General features: G+C 41.0%; 1 protein-coding gene across 1 annotated transcript; it reads right to left on the bottom strand.

The window, feature by feature from the left end:
* Positions 1–9: 9 nt before the first annotated feature.
* Positions 10–17,808, bottom strand: LOC141802455 (sine oculis-binding protein homolog). Its single transcript, XM_074686019.1, has 9 exons — positions 17,733–17,808; positions 15,053–15,268; positions 13,103–13,435; positions 10,213–10,342; positions 9,706–9,900; positions 8,075–8,226; positions 6,786–6,881; positions 4,714–6,591; positions 10–2,220 (listed from the first exon to the last, which is right to left on the bottom strand). Exons 3-8 carry the CDS (start codon positions 13,193–13,195, stop codon positions 4,723–4,725), a joined length of 2,535 nt encoding a protein of 844 aa, XP_074542120.1. The 5' UTR covers positions 13,196–13,435; positions 15,053–15,268; positions 17,733–17,808; the 3' UTR covers positions 10–2,220; positions 4,714–4,722.
* Positions 17,809–23,395: the final 5,587 nt, after the last annotated feature.

The raw sequence follows: 23,395 nt of genomic DNA, 5'->3' as shown, positions 1-23,395 counted from the left end.
AAAGAGGTCACCACCAAAGCTTTTGGATAATTAATCTATATTCAAATACAAACAATCTGTGGATAATGTATTGAGACAGTAAGATAAATGTTTCATAAGGGAGCTCAAAAATGAACAATGAATTTCAGGCAACAAAATGTGTGACAAAAAGTACATTTGTTGTGTCCAAACTGGGATAGAAACACATCTAGTACCAGGTTGGTAATGGCAATGATTAAAATGTGCAATAAAACCCAACATAGGCAGTCTGACATTATTCTTTTTTTGGCCTTTGGTGTCAATGCAAGGGACACTTATCGACAACACAGCTATTTGTGTGAAGTGATGTCGTCACTGACTCATGGTAGCTGTTGACAAAGAGTCCTCTGATGACACCAACATGATGGCATGACCTGTGGTGAAGATGTAGGCTGGAATGAGTGGGGCAGGGGGTGGTACACATACAGACTGATGTTGTTTGGAATGATGGCCGGGGTGGTTCACATTTGGAGTTATTCTAGGAGCCGGCTGTGATGACTATTTATCCCAAGAGACTTTTGAAGAACACCCTCTTAAGGGTGGCATTGGCTTTCTTAGTGTGACACTGTTGTCATTGTTAGCAACATAGTGGGGTGCTCTGAGAAAGAAGTGGCAGGGAGATGTGGCAGGAAAGCAATCTGCTTGGCATTTGATATCTGTCAGGTGGCACTGGGTGCGGTATTGTGTTCTGTATAATCATATGGTTTTCAGCAGGCGTCTTCTGGGCCTCTTGTTGCTTTTGTCAGGAAAGGGCAGGTGCAAAATTACAAAGGCAAACACTGCTCTCTAGTGGGCATTCAGTATATAAACATAAAAACAAGGAGAGGGCATTTAAGGGCTTTAGCAGGCACATAATACAATCATTTAAAAGAGAACAAATGAAGTAATATAGCACTTTTTGTGAAAATCTACAGATGCATCATCCATAAGTTAATATTACATCAAACAATATCGGTGTAGAGATCAACTAGAAAAACTGAAACCTTACAAAGGGATAGAAGAGTTGAAAAAGCCTCTAAGTGTTCTAGCTGGATCATATCTCATGTATCCCCAATGGAGGGAATTGTAATACTGATTGCTGAAATCTACAGCATTAAAAAGTTGAGTATAATACCACATTTGGTAATATTACAAGCTATTAAAATTGAATCTGGTGAATTTTAACCGCCATGGTATTAAAGTTTAAAAGGCATGACACTTAGAGCTAAACGTGATTCATATTCTGCTATGAAAACTTTGCCAGATCAGGTGAGGGATGGTCTGGATGTAGCACATTTATGGACCAGCGTCATCAGGACGACTTGAATGTTCTCAGACCATCTCAGCCACTGTAGATCAGTGGATGTACCCTCACATATCCTGTGTTTTAGAGGATGTGGCAGGGACATCTTTTCCCCTCACTCACACGTCTTGACAGCCTAGCTAGGAAATCTCCACAGAGGTGAATAAATCTCAGTATATTTCCTCTCCTCCCTTGAAGAAAGTGAACAGGGGATAACAAGCAACCGGTTGTGAGAAATCAAACCTCAAAATTTGTATGTTGCTGTGTACCGTATTTAGATTGGGCGATGAGGGTGGAGGGGAGAGGGGTATACCATTTTCCTGGCTGTCGCTCAAAAAAATAAAAAAAGCTCCTGAAGTCTGAGCCCCTGTCAGCCAGGTAACCCAAAACCTGGAGTGGGGAGTCAGCGTGGGATATGGGGAGAGGAACAATGTGGCTCTTTGTGCGAGGCGGGCAGAGAAAACAAACCGTTTCCCCTGGAAAGAGATCATGTTCAGGCTCCATCTGAGAAGACCACACAAGGCTGATCTAAGCCCTGTCTGCTGTGGATAGCAGGAGGCGGAGGAGGAGCACACACACTCACACACACACACACACACTTTAGGTCAATGTCAGACAGGGAGAAGATGTGAGATGCTCCATATCAAACACTCGCTGACCACAACATAGCACAGTCACCAGAAATACTATTTGGTCCTAGACAAAATGTGTGGCTGTGTTGTGTTCTTCCCCATCTCTGGTTTATGATATTAGGCCATCTGGACTGCTTCCTGGTTTGGCACCCTGCTGGTCTACAGGCAGAGCAACACGCTAGTGGGCTGACAGGCTGAGGGACTCGCTGGAGGGTGTTAGCACTGGCGTTGTCCACAAGAGGGCGTGGCACTGAATCTGGCACCGCCATACAGTGATAAACAGGGAGTCTGTTCATTAGGCAGAGAGAAGGGAGAGCAAAAAGGACAGAAAAAGTGGTGAGATGTTAGATTTTTTTGTACAGATTCCCTATGATTTACATATCTAGCATATCTTATATCAAGCCTGCCTTCACTGGACACTCACTCCTTGATCCACCCATCATACATAAACACTGGGAATGAGGCTTTTAGCCATGTCAACACTCAGATAACTGTCGCACAGGGCACAATCAAACTAAGAACATCTGGCCTCTTTCTCTCACACACTAACACAGACCTTCATTTGAACACACATTCACATGTAAGGGCCAAACCAGGGTTCTGTACTCCCTCTGTCCCATTGCGTTTTAGTTTCAAACGCTCAGCGAATACCCATGTGGTGGGATCGGATTACACGGGGCTATAAAATATCCCAAATAAAGGCAGGGAAAACTGAGACGAGAAAAAAAATAAGAGCTGTTTCCTGAGGTGAAATCCTCCAGTTGGCTGTGGATTCTGTCAGAGTGAGAGATTGTTTTAGAAACTTTTAGCACTGGAGACAATGGAACAGGACAGCAATGCTGGGCTCAGAGGTGGCAAGCTAAAGTCATTCACATACAGCAGCCAGCTCCCATTACACACAACGCAGGACCATAAATCCGTCTGCACGACACAAGCAGCATGCTGTGATTTCATATGTATTGGTTACTAAGGGGACGCTTGAAACCACAACAAATGACAAAGAGTTAAGTGGGAACTCATTTAGTGAAAGGGGATAGTGTAACTTAGACACAAAACATCTGTGGTAGTAGATAAAGGTTCATGTTGTGCCTTCTCTGTCGTCGTTTAAAACATAATTATTAAGCCGACCCTTGGCCTTTGGAAAGGGTAATGGAGAGAAAAGCAAGCCAGGTGAAACTAGAACCATCTCTATAATATCAGTGGATTCATCTCTGGGCATACAGTAAAATGGTAATGTGATCTCATTATGGCTAGATACCAGAGGGTGAGGACATCGGGTGGTGTTACGGCCATTTGGACAACCAATCAGGCAAGTGAAATCAATAGGGCCTTTGATTGGTCCAAAGGATTTTCTACTGCACTCTAACATCAACATCTGGTTGGCAGTGGATAGCAGCGGTGAGTGAAATAAAGGAAACGGATTGAAAGAGGAGAGTTTTAAACTTATACACAGGAGAGGGACAGGCCAAATGCAGAACAGAGTGTCATTAACACAGGCGAGTTAGTGCTTATATCCCAGTGCCTTATAGCCTGCCTGACAATCACTTCAGTCTCTATAGTGACCTCAGAAACAAGCTGCACTGCCTGGCTATCCAGACCACAAGAAACGGGGGCACACTTGATCACCCTGCCTTAATTCGTCCTCCTGTCTCGGTGTCAGGTTGGACACATCATCTGCCAACCTCAAGGTCATGGTTTAGATTCAACTGCAGTCAATGAATCTCTCACCTTCTCTTTCATCACAACTTTTTTTCATCAGCTTATAGAAATGTGGGAATCCCTCATAAATTAACACTTTTATATCTGAAAAACTGAGTCTTCTAAATAGGCTGCCATGCAAACAAAGCATTGTGACTGTCAGGCTGTGGTGGAGTGATCACCTTTCAAAGTGACTCTCACTGCCTGTGCCCTCCACCTCCTTCCCCTGTTGTAACCTTAGAGCCCCAAGGAGTGCCAGGTTACTGGGATTCTCTCTCTTTGGCGCCATGCTGTTTAGTGACCATGGGCATACTGTGAGACCTGTGATTAAGCTTGCCCTGTGTGTGTGTAAATGTGTGTATGCGCGCATTTTCCAATCCCTTGTCAAATGGCTTTTATAAATAATCACTGGTTTTTAACGTAACCAAAATAGAGCACCACACAGTACAATGGGATTTGTAAAGGGAGCACAGTTGGGGAACAACTTCTTCAATATGCCCTACAATCTCCTCAGATTTCTAATGCATATTATTTGTCTCTTGTAGAAGATACGCTTAAGAAACTGACTGAGTGAAAAATCAAATACTGTGATAGTTACAAAATACATTCCAAGCTGAGAGTTATATAAATGTAGGGAAGTGATAATCAGCACGTTTAACCACTATCTGATTATTCAGCAACTATAAGACAACGAAACTCGTAAATCAGGTCAAATTGTTACTATTTCTTTAAGTAAAACATTTTGGATTACTTACTGGCTTTGTTAAGACAACATCTAATGCTAACATTACTAGCTAGCTAAAGTTGTTCTAGCTCGTAGATATAGTAACTAGTTTCCAAGCAAACATCATGCTATCAAGAAACTTGAGCCTCTTCCATCACACCCTATAAATCCACCAAACTGAAGCTATCTGTTTGCTGAAAACTGACATTAGCTGTCGTCTAATATGCAGTTTCATCTTGAAATATGACTGTATTTCCCCCTGGATCTTCACTGTTGACTATCATGTTAACAGCTGATCATATGAATGTGGTGAATCCTATCTAAACCATTTTTTTAAACTTTGGAATAGCATCTCTCACCTCTGCCCTCTACTTATTTTGATCACGGATTCGTAGGCATCGTCTCTTCAGGGCTGGCTCCATGTCTCCAGCACTAGGAATATTGGCAGGGCTCCGCAGGCTACCCTTGTCCCTGAGCTTGGGCAAGAGAAGTGGGGTGGCAGTCCCACCCAATTTTGGCGCAGTGGGCAGGGCATAGGCATGGTCCTCATCAGGAACATGGGGGTCTTCTCCTACCTCCCCAACTATTGCTAAGGGCTCCTCTGGCTGACTAACTGCACCCTCGACCCGCACAACAGAACATTTGTTCTCTTTGATAGCCTCAAGCTCACTGACAGCAGGGTCAGAGGCTGGTACTGGCACTCTCTGGGTTAAGGATGAGTCTGGACTTTGGGGTGTTGACATAGACATCCCATTTGGACCATGGTCCTGAGAAATCAGGGCAGAGGATGGTGCATCCATTAAGTGACTGCTCTCATCGGGGCTCGTTGGTGTGCTTGAAGGTGGAGAGCTGGGGTTCTGTTGTCGGGAGAAGGTGTCATGTAAAGGGGACTGTGATTGAGAAAGTGTTGGTCTGGGAATATTAAGGAGTCCTGATCTGGTACCCTGCCCTGCTCCGGACTCCCCAAGACCTGATACATCAACAACTCCATTGGCACTTGTCCCCAGCTTCACCTGGGTCCTTTGAAGAACCCTTTGGATGACTTGTCTATCTGACTGTGGCTGCTTATAGTCTGTCAGCCCCTCCAGCTCGGGGGTTGAGCAAGGGGATCCATTGTATTGTGCTCTGGGGGAGGATGCACCACTGTGGGACATGGATGTTGGTGATGGGAATGGCCTTTCTGATTTAACACAGACAGTGTCTCTAGTGCTGGGGTCACATGGTGAGGTTCCACCAAGTTTATTAGCTATCAACCTGCTGTTCCCTTCAGGAATTCCTGGTGTTTGTGGCCTTGAAGCCCTGGATCTACCCCACTCTGCCCCCTCTGGCACAGGCTGGATTACACTTGGAGTTTCTACGGTTGCTTTTGAAGGGACTGGAATGGGAATAGGAATGGGTATAGGGACAGGAAGGGGGACAATTATAGGGTAAGGCACCAAGACCGTGGGTTGAGGAAGAAGAGGACTGAAGGAGGGAATGCCAAAGTTCATTATAGGAGGCATCGGGACAGGACCTCTTGGCATCATGTTTAAGGGTGGGGAGTGCAAACCAGGGAAATAGGCTCCTGGGAAAGGGTGCATGAGTCCAGGGGGATTCATGGAGGAGGTGGGAGGCTGCAAGTGAGGCGAATGAGGAGGTCTGTGGATCGGACTTGAAGAGGGACCTGGGTTTCTTGGAGGATTGGCAAGGGGGCTTTTCAGACCCTGAGCATGAAGAGGAGGTCTGATGAACGGCATGGGGATTTGAGGTACTGGCTGATGTTCCAGTATGGGACGGGAGGGTGGTGGAGGATGAAGGGAACCAGGATGGGGTGAGACTTCAGCAGAAGGGGGTTGTGGAGGAGGCTGAATGGTTCTCTCCAGTGTCCTCAGTCCAGAGACTGTGACCTTGGGATTACAAGAGGAAGCATCTGAAGGGGAGATAGCAGTGGATTCTGCTGATCCATGGATTGGTGCAGGAACCTTTGGGGAAAGGTTTCTACGACACGCTTCTCCTGCACTGCTGTTCCAAGAATCAGGGGTGAGCAGCTTCTGACCTCCCACACTGCTTTCTGCCCTCCCTTCTTGGCTGGATCTACTTGGGCTGGAGCTGGTAAGAGCTGCACGAGCCTCTCTGTAGAAAACATCCATCTTGTACTGATTCAGACACTTGGTGCTGCAGAACTGGAGTCGTTCCTCCCCGGATCCAAAGTCCAGGTATTCTTTAGTGTGGCGGACATGCTTGCACCAATCACACACCTGTGGTACAGGGGAGAGAGACTGCGGAGGGTCATTAAAAGAATGGATCCTAACTGAAGACCTTTGTGTAAATACAGTTATAGAAGTCTAGACACTTATTCTCACTCTCATGTGTATAAAAGTCTTTAAACTTTGTAATTTCATAGCATATCTACAGGAAAAAAACAAAAGATGCATTCATAGTGTCCTCTTACTCTGACATTGCTGTTTATCTTCAACACCAGTCTGGGCGAGTCCTCTGTATGGGGGTGCTGTGGGGATCTCTCACCATGGAGGTCTTCATCTCTGGCCTGACAGAGGTAAACAACAATGAGACAAATTTGACATGAATCACAGTGAAGCAGTTTACCAGACCTCTTTTGATGGATTATTTTTCCTATGCATGGATATAGAAGCACTCGCCTTCAATGAAAAAAAAAGGCTTTGCTAAAATCACTTAGTTGTCTCTAAGAAGAACTTGAAAGAAAATGTGCTTTATAAGAGTTTGAGCTGAGTTTTTCAGCATCAGTGTTGAACACTTTATTGACACCATTCTTGGCACAAAGACCTACAGGTCAGAACAACTAAGGGGAATCACTGTGTTGTGGAACAACAATGATTAACTATGATTTAATAAAGAAAGATAATACAGCTGTAGTATTGTCATATTCTTAATGGCCTTGCCAGTGTTAATATAGGAAATTCCTTATGATTCATGTAAGCTGATCTGCTGTGGATCTGAGTGCTCCCCCATTTCTGTGACCCACTGAGTCGTGTTGAGTTACGAAACATGAGGCAGCTGAAGGTAAGGTATGCACTGAAAGTGGACACCTCGCCCCAGGCCTCCTGGCTTTCCTCTCAGACAAGCAGCGACAAGCCACCGGCAACGTTTTCCTCACCGCCTCCGAAAAACTAGAGGGCTTGTTGCACACTGGCTGCTCCCCCTCTTTTATGCCTGTTGTGGTGAGAATAAAACCTACCACAGTATAAACAACAGTGAGGGTGAAAGATGATACAGCTGCTGTCACACCAAACATCCAAAGAGAGTATATCCGTGTCGTAATGGAAGGTGAAAAATTGTAGCAATGTGCACCTGAGCGGTTCACCAAAGTTGCAGCTTTCCTGTCCTGCAGACCTTAGCCACTTAATGGTAGGCCCTTCCTCCATTAACAGGAAACTGATACTAAGTGTCCTCTACAAACTTTGACCTCCCTCCCACCATTTCTTTACTGGATTCTTCATAATAACTAGAAGGGGTCTTTTGAACTCTGGTGAAATACTCCATCATTTATGACCTCACAGGGCCAGCAGTGTCTGGTTTTGAAGGTCTGTCCACCTTAACCACGACGGCTGAGTCTCTTTTGCAAGGACCCTAAACAGTTGTTGTGTATGAGTATTTGTGGGTGTGTTAGACAGCCCCCTGGATTTATTAAATATGACATAGAACTCACTGTTTTGGAGGCCTCACTAACAGTAGGACACACACACTTTCATTACCACTGACCTTATTGCGTTTGAAGTAGGCCCGTCTGCAGGCTGCAAAGCATTTCTCACTGCAGAAGCTCTTCAGCTCTGAGCCCATACACAGAGAGTAGCGCTTTACCCCTTCTTTCTGGCACCAGACACACACTATCTGCACGTTTTGTACATCTTCCACTGATGGAGAAAAGAAAAAAAGCCAAATGATGAACAAATAATCAATACATCAAAATATTTTTTGCTAAAACATCAGTGCTAAAAGGCTGTGTTTAAATCATGTACCTCTTCTCTATAATAGAAAGCTAAAGTTAAATGACTTATAGTGGAAAACACTTAATAGCTATCATTTGGTTTGTATTTTATCATAAAGCATTGTATTGCATCATATCATATCATATCATAACATATCATATCATATCATATCATATCATATCATATCATATCATATCATATCATAACATATCATATCATATCATATCATATCATATCATAACATATCATATCATATCATATCATATCATATCATATCATATCATATCATATCATATCATAACATATCATATCATATCATATCATATCATATCATATCATATCATATCATATCATATCATATCATATCATATCATATCATGTCATGTCATGTCATGTCATGTCATGCCATGTCATGTCATATCATATCATATCATATCATGTCATATCATATTTTGTCATGTGTTTTCTGTACCATATTATATCACATCATATTATACTACGTGGTATTGTGTTGTACTTTGCCATATTGCATCTTTTTGTATGGTACTGTTTTGTGTTGTGTAATACCCTAACACATGATTTCCTGTTGTATCAAATTGTGCTGTACTGTATTGTTTTATACATTTTAAAATCTATTCTAACCCCTTTTTATCCATTCATTATGTATTCCCCAAGGGGCAACATCCAGTTTAGAAAAATGAAGCTTACGCAGAAATGCTTAAAGTTGCTGTTTGTCAAGGATCTGCTTAAGGCTGGCTGCAGAAAAGCCAGATGTCACTCATTCAGCCAAAAAAGTTGACTTTATGGCATTGACAAGCATATTTACAGCCTGCTTCACAAAACAGCTTGGTTCTGAAACAATAATTTTGCTATCGTCACACAATGTAATGGGCTTGAATTTTTCTCAAACCCCACTGTTTAGAAGATATTAGGATCATTTGATTGTCCAATCAGAGACACAGCTCATCTTACGTGTCTGACGGGTGCCCTGTAGCTGTTAGAAAAGAAGCTCAAAGCCTGCGTTATATCAAGTGTGACTGCGTCTGCAGATTGGATTCTTTTCCAAGTATCAGGAACAGATGGGTGACGTCACGGAGACTATGCCCATGTTTTAGAGATTATGTCCATGTTTTATACAGTCTATGGCATTTGCTCGTATCTTTTTACGTCATATCATACCGTATCATATAGTGTTGAATTTTCTGAACATCAAAAAGATAATATAAAGGTTCTAAAAATGTACAGGAGCCCCAAGAAAATGTGGTAAACCAATTTTTGTCTATCCATGGCACTGGCCTTGCCTCCAAAGCTCTGGTCTCTGACTCCGTACATATGATCCTGGTAATGGATTATGTGTGAAATTAAAGAAATCAAAACTGAAGCTAAAATCATATTTCTTAATACCTGCTGATGGCTTTATAAGGGGAACAATGACAGGGGCACTCTTGTGCTCCTTAGGGGTGGTCAGGGTTGAGCTTGTCGAGGAAGAGGATGGTGAGGAGGATGGGACACTGAATGACTCTCTTTCTGCACTCCTCATGGCGAGGACTGTGTGGCCAACTTTGGTTTCCAGGCTTTTTTGTTTTGGCAATGAGTTTTCTGAAAAAGAAAACAACAACAAAAAAACAGAACGTAACCATATGCAGATGAATCTGATTTTCATGCCCTGCTATAGCATGTATACGCAGAAAAGATATCCTATCACCCATGCCCTACTTTGACCTCTATCTAGAAAAAAGTGGCAAGAAACAATAGATGTATCTGAATGAATGAAACTTGAGAAGATACAACTACAGTTTGTCTGGCAAATTTGAACAGTGACTCAGTGTCTGCACTGAAACCTGCAGAACCTGTTGGAGTAAATCCAAGAAGACTCTTCTCTTACAGTGAACTGTTTACACCGGCCCTCACCTTTTAACACAGACACATGCTGCCTCCTTTCTCTGTAGTTTCTGATCTCATTGGCTTCAGAGTCACGGAGGTCTACCTTGTCGTAGCCGTACCATCCTAACAGCTCGTTCATGGTGCTTTCTGCAAATGTCTGCATGAGAAAAAGAGGAAAAGAAATCATTGATTAAACTACCGTGTAAAAGGATAGGGTATCCGAGCCACAGCTAGCAAGGAACTGGGAAATTGTGAGCGTACATCTTAGGGTTGTTAGTGGAACTTTTTATCCTACGTTAAACATAATCAGACCTCCCTTCTCTGAATCAATGTGAGGGATTCTTTCTCAGCCCAGGCCCACTTTGGAAATGAATACGGGCACAGTGGAGTACAGTATGACGCTTTTTCCATGATGTGTTCAAGTTGTTTACTCTTGCTAAATCTGAGACGGAAAGGTTTAAAACCTAACACCAGTGTGAAATCTATGAATCATCCTTTGTTTATCTCTCTTAATTGGAAAAAAGAGGCAGAAAAGAAAACTGTTCTCCACAGATGGGATGTGTGGTCTCTCTTTTTTTTTTTTATCATGACCAGATGAAAAAAAAAAAAACACAACACAAAGGTCTCTCTCTTTATCCACCCACCTCTCTCTGTGGCTTTGGGAGGACTGGATTGGAGGAGAAACCTGATCCGGGACGGGCAGAAATCAGAGAGGGACACCCAACACCACAGTGAGGTCCCATGGTTCTCGGAAATGCCCCACTCCTCTTCTCTGTCCAATGTCCACCACTCTCTCCCTCTCACTCTCTTTGCCCAGCTTCCCTGTCCCTCCTCTTGTCTCTCTTCCTCCCCCCTCCGCCTCCCATCTTCACCATCCTCCCCTCCACCTTCTAGCCATGACACCCGACACAGCTCTGCCTCTCAGGTTTCACCCTTTTCCAGCTCAGCCCGGCCTGCTGTGGTGGTGTTGTAGTGCTGTAGTACTGACTGCACATTCTTTCCCCTGCTTTCCTCACTCCGACCTCTGCTCTGCACTCGGGCCTCAAAAAGAAATGGATCTCTCCCTTGCTTGCTCACTTTCTGCTGTGTGTGTGTGTCTGGGAGAGTGTGTGGGTGAGTGCAAGCAGTGGTATCATATCCAGCTAAATATGCCTAACGATGATTAAAGTGAGGTATCCGGTGTCTGGTGCTGCGCTCGGGTCTGACGTGGAGGGAGTAGGTCCGAATGTGGTGTTGAAACAGATGTATTACAGAGACAACACAAGGCTGGACCTCAGCTTAGCTGGAAATCAGTTTTTCTGTCTTCCCGTCTGTCTTTATATTTCACCTTCCTCTGCTTTTTCATAACTTTTACTGATTTAAAAGATGCACATCTCTGGGACTCAACTCTAAATTTAGAGTCATGTGATGCTCCTGAGTGACACTAGTGCCACACAGCTGTAAACATTTCATTGTTGGAAAAACACTGACAGCTTTAGCTAACATTACCGTAGCATAGTACTGCTGGCTTGGCAATGTTATGTAGGTGGCTTATCAAATATGACATTGACTAGCACTTTGACACATTGTGGTGTATTTAGGCGCTAGCAGGTACCAATAAACTATGCTGATATAGGTACCAATACTAGCTATGAAACTGGGGTCCCCACAACTTTGGTTTCACGTCTGATCCAAATGTTTGTGGTGATGTTGAGCAGGAAGACTACATATTAATTGCAACTCTTCTGTGTGAATGCCCTCCAGTATCACTTTCTGTTTTCTTGTTAGCAAAAAAACATTTTTTCTACCCACCCCTCAACTTCCCACAATGTTGTTTTTGTTTCTTTCTGGCAGTTAATACAAACATCTGCTTTGTGAGAGTGACAAGCCATATCCCAAACCACAGAGAGAGTTGCAGCCAAAGGCAACAAACCGGGCCGACCCTGAGATTCAGCCCAGGCAGGGCTCACATCAAGCAGGGATAGCGTTTCACATGTTTTGATTAAAATTAGTTAAGTTGTAACACAACACCTCCCCTGGATATCAAGCGCTACAATCCAAACCACTTACACAAAAAGTGCACATTTCCTCTCTCACGAAAATCCAGAATCCCCCCATCATCCCCAAAGAAACAGCATGTCTTTTTAGATTTCTGAGATCCTGCTTGAGGGAGCTTCGGGTATCCCTTACCGCCGCGGTCGACACTCTCAAATACCCAGTGTCCAAACCCAAACAAAGCAGACAATCCATGGATAAGTTTCCATGCAGCAACAGACTCAGAACAGTGGGAGGAAATTACATTTGTTACTGTGATTGAACTCACTGCCTGTTCACTGAGCAGCTGAGGGGGATTCTTCAATTGAGTACAGGAACTTTGCTCTGCTTATAATCGTTTGCATCATTCAAACTGTAGGAATGACAAACTCATCTGGAGAGATATAAATACTCCTCTCGTATGGAAGGCATCAGAGCCTCTGTGGTGCAGCAAGTGCGCGAGAGCGGGGAAGAAGTGACGCACATCTGGATCTCCGCTGGACACTAGCGTCCGGCCACAGCTGGCCTGACATGGCGTCACTACAAGGCCAAGGCTGATCGAGTCTTCTGCATTGCAAACAACTTTAACTTAAGCGCCTTGTGATTCTCGCATCTATGAAACATTTTCAGGAAAGTTTTCAAGATTCAAAGAAAGTGTTTTGTTTTGTCATCTTCTATCAGGTGCCAACTTTTGAGGCTCTGGTGTTTTTGCAACTCAAAACTTGAGTTTTAGAGTCTGTTTATTTGAACTAAAGAAACAAGAAGTTCATTCATTGAAAACAAAAACAGTGCGTGTCCGATTGTCGCCAGCATTTACTTGTGCGCAGTTCACTCCTGAGTGGGCAAAGTTTGCGTGCGTACTTCAGTAAAGGGACTACTTTTAAAGTACAACCAAGAAACTCACCTTCATCTCCTGGTTGATCTCCCTCTTTACAGGGTGCGCAGGTTTCCTGCTGCGTTTATTTTCTGGAGGTCTTCCTTTCTCCATCTCTGGCATAATCCTGGTCTGGCTGGATCCGATCCGGATCAAAATTGGCTGTCAGCTGGAGAATTTTTCAGCAGTGTCTCTCAGAGTGAAAGCTGTCACTCCCGGTGACAGCGGCTGTCATTCCCGGACGTCTGAGTCCCTCATCTGAGGCTTTACACCATGAGAGTCCACTGAACATGCGTGCGCTCCGGGCTGGAGTCTCCGCCGCCGAGCAATCTGCACTCTCTCGCTGCTACACAGTCAAGTAACCTGCCATGAACAGAGGTCACGCTTCCGGTTAAGTATTTCAAAGTAAAGTCTTGGTCAAAGCATGTAGTCAAGTGTTGCGAGAATTTAAGTGACCAAAGCTAACTATCCACAACTTCATAATAATATTTAAATGTAGGTCTGACTGAAAACGTCATGTAAGAATCCCAAGAGTCCAGTGCAAATATTGCTATAATGAGGTCTAAACTTCCTTATTTACTACCATTTTAGGTTTGGGCAGAAAAAATATAATATTTTAAAATGTACCTTAGATACATTTACAATATATTCTGAACCAATGTGAAAATAAAATAAACTCTGACATGAATAAAATAAGGATTATTAAAAAAAACTGTCATGCACCCTGAAAAAACTTGAAAAAACGCCCTTGAGAAGAATTGACGAGGCAACTTTTTTTTCCCTGAAATAATATGGCGTCTTTTCAGCATAAACAGCGAATATTTTCATTTCACACCTTTGGTATCAGATACGGTACTTTAAAAAAATTGGGGGTTTAGATTTAATTTGACTCCCTGCAGCATCCTTCTGACGTACACTCTTTCCACTTTTATTGAGAAAGTAAGGTCACTTCGTTTCCTGTGCAATCTGCACACTTTACATCTAGCTTGAGCTGCCCTCTCCAGATTGGGAAGGGAGGGCCCTCTGAGTGGATGTAACCCAACACTTGGCGCCCACCCCTCCCAAATCTCAACAGATACATTTCATAAGGAATGCAAAGACTGTGTTTTATCTAAGGGGACACAGTACAAACACTGTACAAATACTCTTGTCTTAAAATAAAGAGATGAAAAGAGCATGCTGAGTTAAATGATACCATGGCAGAGAGACCTTCTCAAATGGCATCTGTTTGATCACTGTTTATGTGTGGTGTGTGTGTGGTGTGCAGTGTGTGTGAGTGGGAGAAGGAGTGCACTGAAAAAACACCTGGAGTGTCCTTATTCTGCTCTTTAACTGCCCTTTCTTTGGGAAAAGACCATCATTTCTGAGGGCTAGATGTACAACTACAGAGTGAAGAGGTGTGAGTTTCCTGTGCATAAGCCCAAACAACAGCTTTCAACATAAATATTTGCACCCTGGTTATTCTCAGTGGTAAAGGCCAGCAGATTTATTACCAGATCATGTTACCAGGCAGCTGATTAAAAGATGGAAAGGATCAAGTTCCATTAAGGGGAAATAAATACGATATACCAGACGAGTTGGATAACTTATTTTTTTACAATAGGTATACTGATTTTTGCTGTGTTTTTTTTAAAGTATCATTAATACTTTTTTTTAGATCTTTGTCAGAAATACTCCCTTCTGAATAAGATCAGGCTAAAAGTTCCCCAATGGGGCATTTACAAGTTACAAAGTGGTCATCAAAAGGTAACCCAACTTGACTTGGATGGCTTTATTACATCCTTGAATTCCTCCTTGCTGAACTTTCACTTGGTCACCAAAGCCAACAGGGAGAGACAGACAGGTAGACAGACAGGTAGACAGACAGGCGGGACAGCAGGGCTTTCTCAAGGTCTCTCTCCTCCACAAGACCTGTCTCCTGCCGCCCTCAGTCTGCTCTGGTTGGAGGAATCCAGGGACTATGCTCGTGTAAACAGAAACCTGATCCACTGCACAGGGCTTGGGTTTCTCCCCTCCATACAGCCGCTGATGATACCCGATCCGGCACGGCTTTGGGAACAGGGCTTATCTGATGCCTCACAAAAGGCCCCTCACATCTGGTGCCTCTGCAGGGAGCGCTGTCCCTTTAGGTTCCTCAGGGGGATGAAGGCGAGAATAAGACCGTCTCACAAGTCCTAGGAAATCCACTTACACAAACTGTAAAGGAAAAGAGACAGTATGAAGTTACAACCCAAAACATCTGGACCAAATCATAAAAATTGCCCCCTTTGTGTAGTTTTACTTGTATTATGGTCCATGGATATATGACCACAGTGAAAATAGCCTGTCAATTAGGAAGATGATTGAAAAGGTTGGAGTCCAGTCTTAACAGATACATTGTGATCTCCTGGGGCTTACAGTGATGTGTTTTCACCATTAGGGGGCAATCTCTCCTCATTGGCTTTCTAAGCTGTTCTAGATGGTGATTGCAGCCCTGTGAATCCCTGCATCAAATCCCATGCAAATGGACTCATTATAAGGGGGTGCGTTTCAAGCCCAATAAAGGAAGACACAGACAAAAAGCCATAAAAATGACTCAATAAATGAATAAACTCTTTTTTTTTGTAAGAAAAATAATCTGAAGAAAGTTCCAACACACTGGCAACTTCCAGAAAGAAGAACTTTATTGCAACATTTTCAGTCATACACTTTTTTCAGGTAAAGGTACAAAAAAAGTTCTGCTTGAAAAGGGTCTATGAACAAAACATCCTAAGTTTTGGTTAAAGTTATTCTTTCTGGAAGTTAGCCAGTGCTTTCTTCTGATAATGTGGACTTTGTTGTCTAAATCCAACACATCAGCCTGCCTGAGGAGTCAATGTGTGAAGATCTCTGCTGTTCCAAAGAAAAAAGAAAAAAAAAAGAAAGAAAGACTGAAAAGAGAAGAAAAACAGTAAGTATTTTTTTATATTGATGAGTTAAAAACAAATCCTGAAAGAAGCTATACAGATTAAGGGCCCTTTAGCTGTAACAAAAAAAGTTAAGCCTGACATCAACCTTTCAGAAAACATGTGTACGAGCGCAAAGACTGAGTCAATAACTTAAACATCTTTAAACAATATCTGTAGTGATGAATAGCTATAAACTACACATTAATTAACCTTCGCTCAGTGACCTTTAATCTCACAGAAATATTGTAAATTAAGTCACATTAAACTATCAAACTGTTTCTGTTCCCGTGCCAATATATAGTGGTTGTATCCCTATTGTGTGATAATATGGGCCTAACCATATATGCTGATTAACCATGTGGAAGTACAGGGTTGGCATCACTTCAGAGTAAAACTTAATTTAATTGTTTGCTGGTGTAACTAAGTTTTTTGGATACCGTTTTGATCAAACTTTCGCAACATGCTGTTTAACAGAACTATATACCATTTTTGGAATAGTAATGTTTCCAAATTCTCTCCAAGCATAACCCTTACAAAAAAGAAGTATACTTCAAGTTCATTTTATTAAGTATACTGAAGTAAAGGTAAAGTGTATTTTTCAAGTACACTTTTAACAGCAAGTGTACTCATATTAATATACTAGTAGTTTACTTACCAGCGTACTTTTTCAATACTTATTGGGACTAAATTGGCCCATTATAGTTTGAACAAAGTATACTATTAGTATTTTTTTAGGTTAAAAGAAGTAAACTTTGAGTACACTACTGGTTTGTATTCAAGTTTTATTTTGTACTGCAACGAAACTTACACGTATACTTTAAATTTACTAGTTATATACTTCTAGCACACTTTTCAGTTTATGAAAGTATACTGTGAAGTGTACTGCTGGTACACTTTAAGTCCACTAATTATATGATAGTAGTCTGCTTTTAGTCCATTAAAGTATACTAAGAGAATACTAAAAGTATGTTGTCAAGTTAAGAGCAGTAAACTTTGAGTACACAGCTAGGTCATATTAAAGTTTTATTTGGTACTGCAACAATACTACAAGTATTCTGCAACTATACAACTCATAAACTTCAAAACCACTTTGTAGTCTATGAAAGTGCACTCTTAAGTATACTTCAAGTCTCAATATAGCAAAAAAAAAAAAAAAAAAAAATTCAATACGCTGCTAGTTTAATAGTTTTAAAAACAGTAAGTATACTGTGAAGTTCTTCTTAAGTGAGCTTAACATCATACTAATATTTGAGTTTTTTATTTATTGTTTTCGAACCTAAAAATAAAATAAAAGAATAAGCACAGAATAGAATAGGCACAGCTACAACCCAAATTCACTTGAACGTTAGGCATGTAAGTTTGAGTACTTACTATACTTTTCCTTTGTATGTTTTGATCAAAAGGTTAAGTATATGCCAAATACATAGACTTTTCCTTATACTTCTCAGTTAAAGCCAAGTATACTTAGACTTTCTTTATACTTTTAACTATAGGCTAAGCATACTTACTTTTAAATATAGTATAATCTATGTATGCTTACGCATTTATTTGTTAAGTATACCTGGGATAAGTACATCGAAAGTAAACTGAAAGTGTACTGTCTTGAAAATAAGTATACTAATAGCATACTTTAATAAACTTCTTTTTTGTAAGGGAAGAGTTAGTGCAAATAATTTGAACTTTGTAGTGAACTACTGTAAAGTCACACTCTGACAAACTGACTGACTACTTACCCTAAATGTGTCATGCATGTATAAACTGAAATAGTGCCATGCATACTTCTTTTGAAATTATGGAAAACGTGCAGATTTGTGTTGCCCTGCAGTTACTTCCTGTTTACATAAATGACTGCTCGTGATTGGACAGCGCTACAAATGTCTCCCAGCAACTGACTTGTACACTCCGGAAGTCAATGAAGTCTTCCTGTAAAAACAAAAAACTAATAAAATATAACAGACTGAGTTATTCAACTCGACACACAACATTTACACATAGTCATGACTAGTGGCTCGAATTCGTTAGAGGGGATATTAAGTTTGGGATTTTTTAAAATTCCCAATCCATTTATTTTTTATTTAAAATAGTTGGTGCAAACCAGTTCTGTACACTAGGTGTCACTGTTGCCACATTAAAATCTACCACCAGGAGCCTGATCAACAAGTCGTACCAACTTTTCTGTTTGCCAGTTATTTCTTTATGTCTTATTGAACATGTTACTTTATTGCATATACGCCTGAAATTCCTTTCAAAACAACAGAAAAGAAAATGTTACTTGTATCAATAGTCAGTTTACATTACCACAATGAATCAAGCAGCCAACAGCAACAGTGTCTATGGCAACGTAACGGTTCGAGCAACCTGCAGGCGTAAACTGGTTCAGTTCTTTGGGTCGCATGGTGCTCAAAGTGGTTTGATACCGATAATGAGAAAATGGCATTTTAGCATATATAAATGTAAAAGTTTACCTAGTTAGGAGCACGCGCTCTTATTCCCATATTTGATTTTAAATGACACTCGAAAGTGTTTCCATGAGAGATTTGTGGAGTAAATTACACTGCATATAAGCATAACTTTTTTCCTCCACCATGTCCGGGACTCAGCCAGGACCCTATATGTTACGTCACAGACCTGCAGCTGGTATAAAAAGCTGCGTGTGATGCAGCGTCCACATTGGAAAGAAGCAGAGTCTGTGAGCAGCCTCCTCCATTGGGCCAAATTATTACAAATACCGACGAAAAAATGTCTAAAATGACGATCGTTCAGATTGGAGTGCTTTTGTTCGTGATATGTCTAACACAAGAGGTAAGTTAAATGACACTACTTTCAATTAAGCAGTACTTATATTATTTAGCATTGATGATACTTTCTATGCTGCTGCAGTGATGTTTCATTTTTTATTACAGACGTAAAATAAAATAATAATTTTTTTTCGAGAATGAATGTTTGTTGACGCAGAGTAATAATCGAGTGAGGTGATCTTCTTCATTGTATGAGGCCAGACTTGGCACTCTACGGGTAATTTAACGTCGCCCTTGGTTCCAATCTATCGAATTGTAAAAAGAAAGAGTAATTAAACTTCTCTTCTATTGCTTTCCTAATGTATTTTTTCCTCTAGTTAAGCGTACACCCAAGTGAATTAATGATTCAGGCGCAGTGTATTGTGTACCTGTGCATAGGTGGAGAGAAAATCTAAAGTTACGTTTTAGTGCGGTGTGCCAAACGAAACTTGACACGCAGGCGCAGAAACTATTTTCTCTTATCTTTGCTCACCCTCTCACCATCCTATGGTGTTAGAAAGACAACTGTACATTCTTAGAAAGTGTGTGAACAGTTGATTAACAGCTTGGTAACATTTTCAGTATTTTGGAATGGTTCACCTTTTTTCATGCAGTTTGCTCCATCTTATTAGAAAACCTCAAATCATGCCAAGTCAAACTTGTTGGTTGATTTGAATAGCATTTAAATGATTTGGTTTTTGTCACCCCAGTCTTCCCTTGGATGACCTCTAAGTTGACTTACTGTAAATGGATATCAATCCTTTTAATAACAGGATAGTTTGCTGTTTTCAACCCTTCTCATCTCTTCTCTTCACCCCCTCTCAAACAGGTGGTGTCCAATAACAGCACAGACCCCACAGCAGGAGGAAACTCCACCTCCAACCCAAACGCCACTACCATGGCAACAGGCACCCTCAGCAGTTCAACCAACACCACCTCCCCTACCGGTGCGGGTGTCTCACTGCAAGCATCCGGCACCTTCTCCTTCCTGATTCCCGTCATCATGGCTGCTACTCTAATGCAGCGCTACTGTTGAAGCCCGGACCCAAGAGCCCCCTCTTCTTCTTCGCCTCCCATCCAGTCATCCCGCCTGGTCCAACCTCAGTCCTCCACTCTTCACTGCACAGGGTCCACAAGACTAACAGGGATGGACTCCACAACCCCTTTGTCCTCCTTAAATAATGGTTAAAAGATATAATTCAAGACATTTCTCTCAGTAAAAGGGTTTCAATCTTTAGCTGGAGATCACCACTGAACCCCCCCAACCCCTTCATGGAATCAAAAGGAGTGTTGGTGCACCCAGCTTCCCTTTTGGCCTGCGTTTCCATAGTCATGCCATCACATTTTGGAGATGCTCAGGGCTTTGATTGTCATGTCACATGTCTTGATTGAAATGTGGACCACTTGAGTGTACAGCAGTTCTTTTTTGTGGCTTCAAATCCACCTTGCATTTCATATGAAAAGAGTTCTTGTCTGTTAAGTGAAGTTTGGCACATATAAATAACACAAAGCCAGATGACTTTTTTTTTTCATGATTTGGCTCCGGGGTATTTTTTATTAGAAATGTCAAAGAGATGTATGTAGCAAAAATGAGTTGCCGCAGGACTTTGTTGTAAGTTTTGCCTTGTGATTTTTAAAGAGTTATGGTCTTTTACAATGAGGGTTTGATTGACACCTTTCCCCCCTTCATCCATGGGTTAGACCCAGGAAATGACTGTACGTGTAACCATATGGGAAGGGTTGATGTTAGATTTATATTTCCCCCTTATAGTTTATATTTTGTATAAATGGAAATGTACTGTTTATTAGTTTGGATATAAGATAACAGAAGAAATGTAAAATAAATTATGAAAAACTAACACTGTAACTGATTCTTTGATTTCAATTATGTCTTACTTTAGCTGAAGTTATGGCCTTTCTGACAAAGCAAATGAGATCTTACACATGTTGCATTACCTTGTTCTTGTATCATCTATTCAAGATCCATAAAATGATCCTGATGGAGTTCATTTAAAGGGTGTGGTAATGTGTTCATCATAGCTGTGCTGCCAGGCAGTCTAGACAGGCAACTGCTGCACTAAAGGCCAGAGATGGGCTCAGCATTCCCTGATGTCCCCACTGATCTCCTCTGGATTAGCGCCAGAGCAGCACTGACTGGAAACAGGACTGGTCTCTATGGTATTCTACTGATGTACAAAATCTAAACAAGACTGTACAACCCTTAGATCGCTCTGACTCTACAAGGAAGACAGAAGTCTCTCAAAAAACCTGTTATGTCAGTCACGAGTTTCGACTTTGGCTATATATTCAGTTTCTGGATGAATAAACCCAGGTTTGAAGAGGCCTTAGGGAACAATTTGTCATATTTGATTATCTATATAAACGAGTCTGACTGTATCAGTGCCTCAGCACTGTCTGGTCCTGTCCAACAGCTGCAGACCATATAGATACACACTAAAATCAAAACTATGTCTTGGAAACATACAAAAAGACAGGAGAGTGAACCTTTAACTGGAAATAAATACATTTGGAAAAAGTTTTGTGATCTGATTTTTGAGTATGCAGGTGTAATATGATTGAAAAAGACCAGATGTGACCTTTCTTTACAACTAACAGTTGCTGTTTTTTAAAATTATTTCAAGTTTTTCTAACATTGATTTGGAAAGAAGTCATACGTAAGCTGTGAAATGGATTAGCAGGTCCCAAAACCATTCAGTATGTGTTCAGGATGAAAACAGTGGTGTCAGAGAGAGTAGCGTGCGGCTCGGAAATGCCTCAGCATCAGTAAAGCCAACCTCATGACTCATTAGTCCGGCCTATTGTCTCCCAATCCTCTCTGCACTATTAACCTCTCCCTACACAGCACCATCTCCCCCCTCTCTCTCACCTCCCCTTTTACATCCCTCGTTCCTTTTACTGAGCTCAAACAGGCTGGTCTGGAGAGACTGTGTAGATGTTGAGACATTTTTAAAAGTACAGAAGGATAAGAGAATGGGTTATATCACCTTTATGAAATAACAACTCACTGCCGAGTTGGTTTTGGTCATGCACTGCTGACAAGCAGAGTAAGAAAAGACAAGAGTGAAACAAATACCTCTAAGATAAACTTAAAACATCTTGAAATCAATGATCCTCAGTCTCAAAGTGATTTAATGACGATTTGTCGGCAGAAAACAGAAAATCAGCATCTTTATCAAGCACTTAAAAAAAAAATAGTTGAAGGTAAACAAAGACTTAAAAGACTGTACCTGAGTGAGAAATCTAGAGCACCAGCTGGCTCTGACAGAGGTCTGTTAAACTTAAATGAAAAAAAAAAAAAGGCTAATCTTTGTTTTCTGGCTCAAGCTCCAAAAATAGTATGGTTCATAAAAACCCCTCTTTGTTATTTAATGGATAGACAAATGCAAAAGGCAAAGTACTGCAAATTTATCAGCTAAACCTTACAACAAGAGGCTTAAGAGCGCAGGGGACTCCAGATCAGTTTAAACAGAAGGTAAAGCTTCTTCTTTCAGCCTTTTGTGTAAAAAAAATATATTAAATGTCAAGCACAAAAGTGTTTTGCAGCATATATTTACTCTCAGTAAATCCACTAATGGATGGACATTGTTTGAGTTGATTCCCTCTGTGAGTTGACCATTAGAGCAGTAACTAACGTCAGTCATTTCAGTCTATAGGTGGTGGGTCATATAACACAAAAAGCCTCCATGTCATCTGCCCTGTAACAAAATGAAACCTTAACACTTAATTCTTTTTGTGGGGCTGTGATGTATTTTTTAAAAATCTAACTGTATGGATTAGTATGTAATACAAAAATAAATAAATAAAAGCATTGTGCTAAAAAAAAACTGTATATTTATGTGCACTGTGACTTTTTCGTAATCATGTGAGCTATAAATTTCCCCCCAAAAAATTGCTGCCAAACAAAAAGGGACTAACAGACAAGAGGATTAGTTCAACTCTTAGTCTTTCTCTCAGTGTTCTTTCAAGGTTAGCAACCAATTAGCTAAATATCAATAACTAATTAGTTATTAACCCATACAATACTGGTTAGGAGGGCCTAAGGTGAGGCATTTAAGCAACCAACAAAGATGGTGTCCTCTGATGTAGAATGTTCAAACCCACTGTCATATTTTAATATTTATCAAAATAGTCTGCCTCACATTAAATAATAATAATAATAATAATAATAATAATAATAATTATTATTATTATTATTATTATTATTATTATTATTATTATTATTATTATTATTATTATTATTAAAAAGATTAATAATAAATTTAAAAATAGATAAATAAATACACTTTTTTTGCAGGGAAAAATTTGGGATTTTACAGGTTACTTGTGATGTGTTAGTTCTTTTATATATGATTCATAACGAGATGCTGTGCTATTTTTATGTTAGAACATACTGTACATACTGAACATATAAAGCATACTGTTTCAAATATTGTTTGTTTGTGGTTTTTGTTTTGGATCTTCCTGCCCATAGACCACAGATGTAAATTAGCCATATGGGTAACTCTGGTTGTGACCTGCATAGTCCCTATTGGATACACTAAAAAAAACTAAACTAAACAAAGCTTGGGAGTAAGAGCCGTTTTCCTTCAGGAATGTAT

Source organism: Halichoeres trimaculatus, unplaced genomic scaffold, assembly GCF_033239565.1.
Source record: "Halichoeres trimaculatus isolate MK-OKI-2021-1 unplaced genomic scaffold, fHalTri1.1 fHalTri1_scaffold_13, whole genome shotgun sequence".
In the NCBI taxonomy this organism is placed as follows: Eukaryota; Metazoa; Chordata; class Actinopteri; order Labriformes; family Labridae; genus Halichoeres; species Halichoeres trimaculatus.
The sequence above is the reverse complement of the archived record's forward strand: the minus strand, read 5'-3'. Positions and strand labels throughout refer to the sequence as shown.

What these genes read in the sequence shown, in the direction of transcription:
- LOC141802455 (XM_074686019.1), bottom strand. Translation starts at nt 13,195, where the DNA reads ATGCCAGAGATGGAGAAAGGAAGACCTCCAGAAAATAAACGCAGCAGG. An exon ending in CCTTATAAAGCCATCAGCAG is followed by an intron (nt 8,227 to 9,705) that starts GTATTAAGAAAT and finishes TTTCTCCATCAG; the next exon opens with TGGAAGATGTACAAAACGTG. An exon ending in AGATAAACAGCAATGTCAGA is followed by an intron (nt 6,592 to 6,785) that starts GTAAGAGGACAC and finishes CCTGTACCACAG; the next exon opens with GTGTGTGATTGGTGCAAGCA.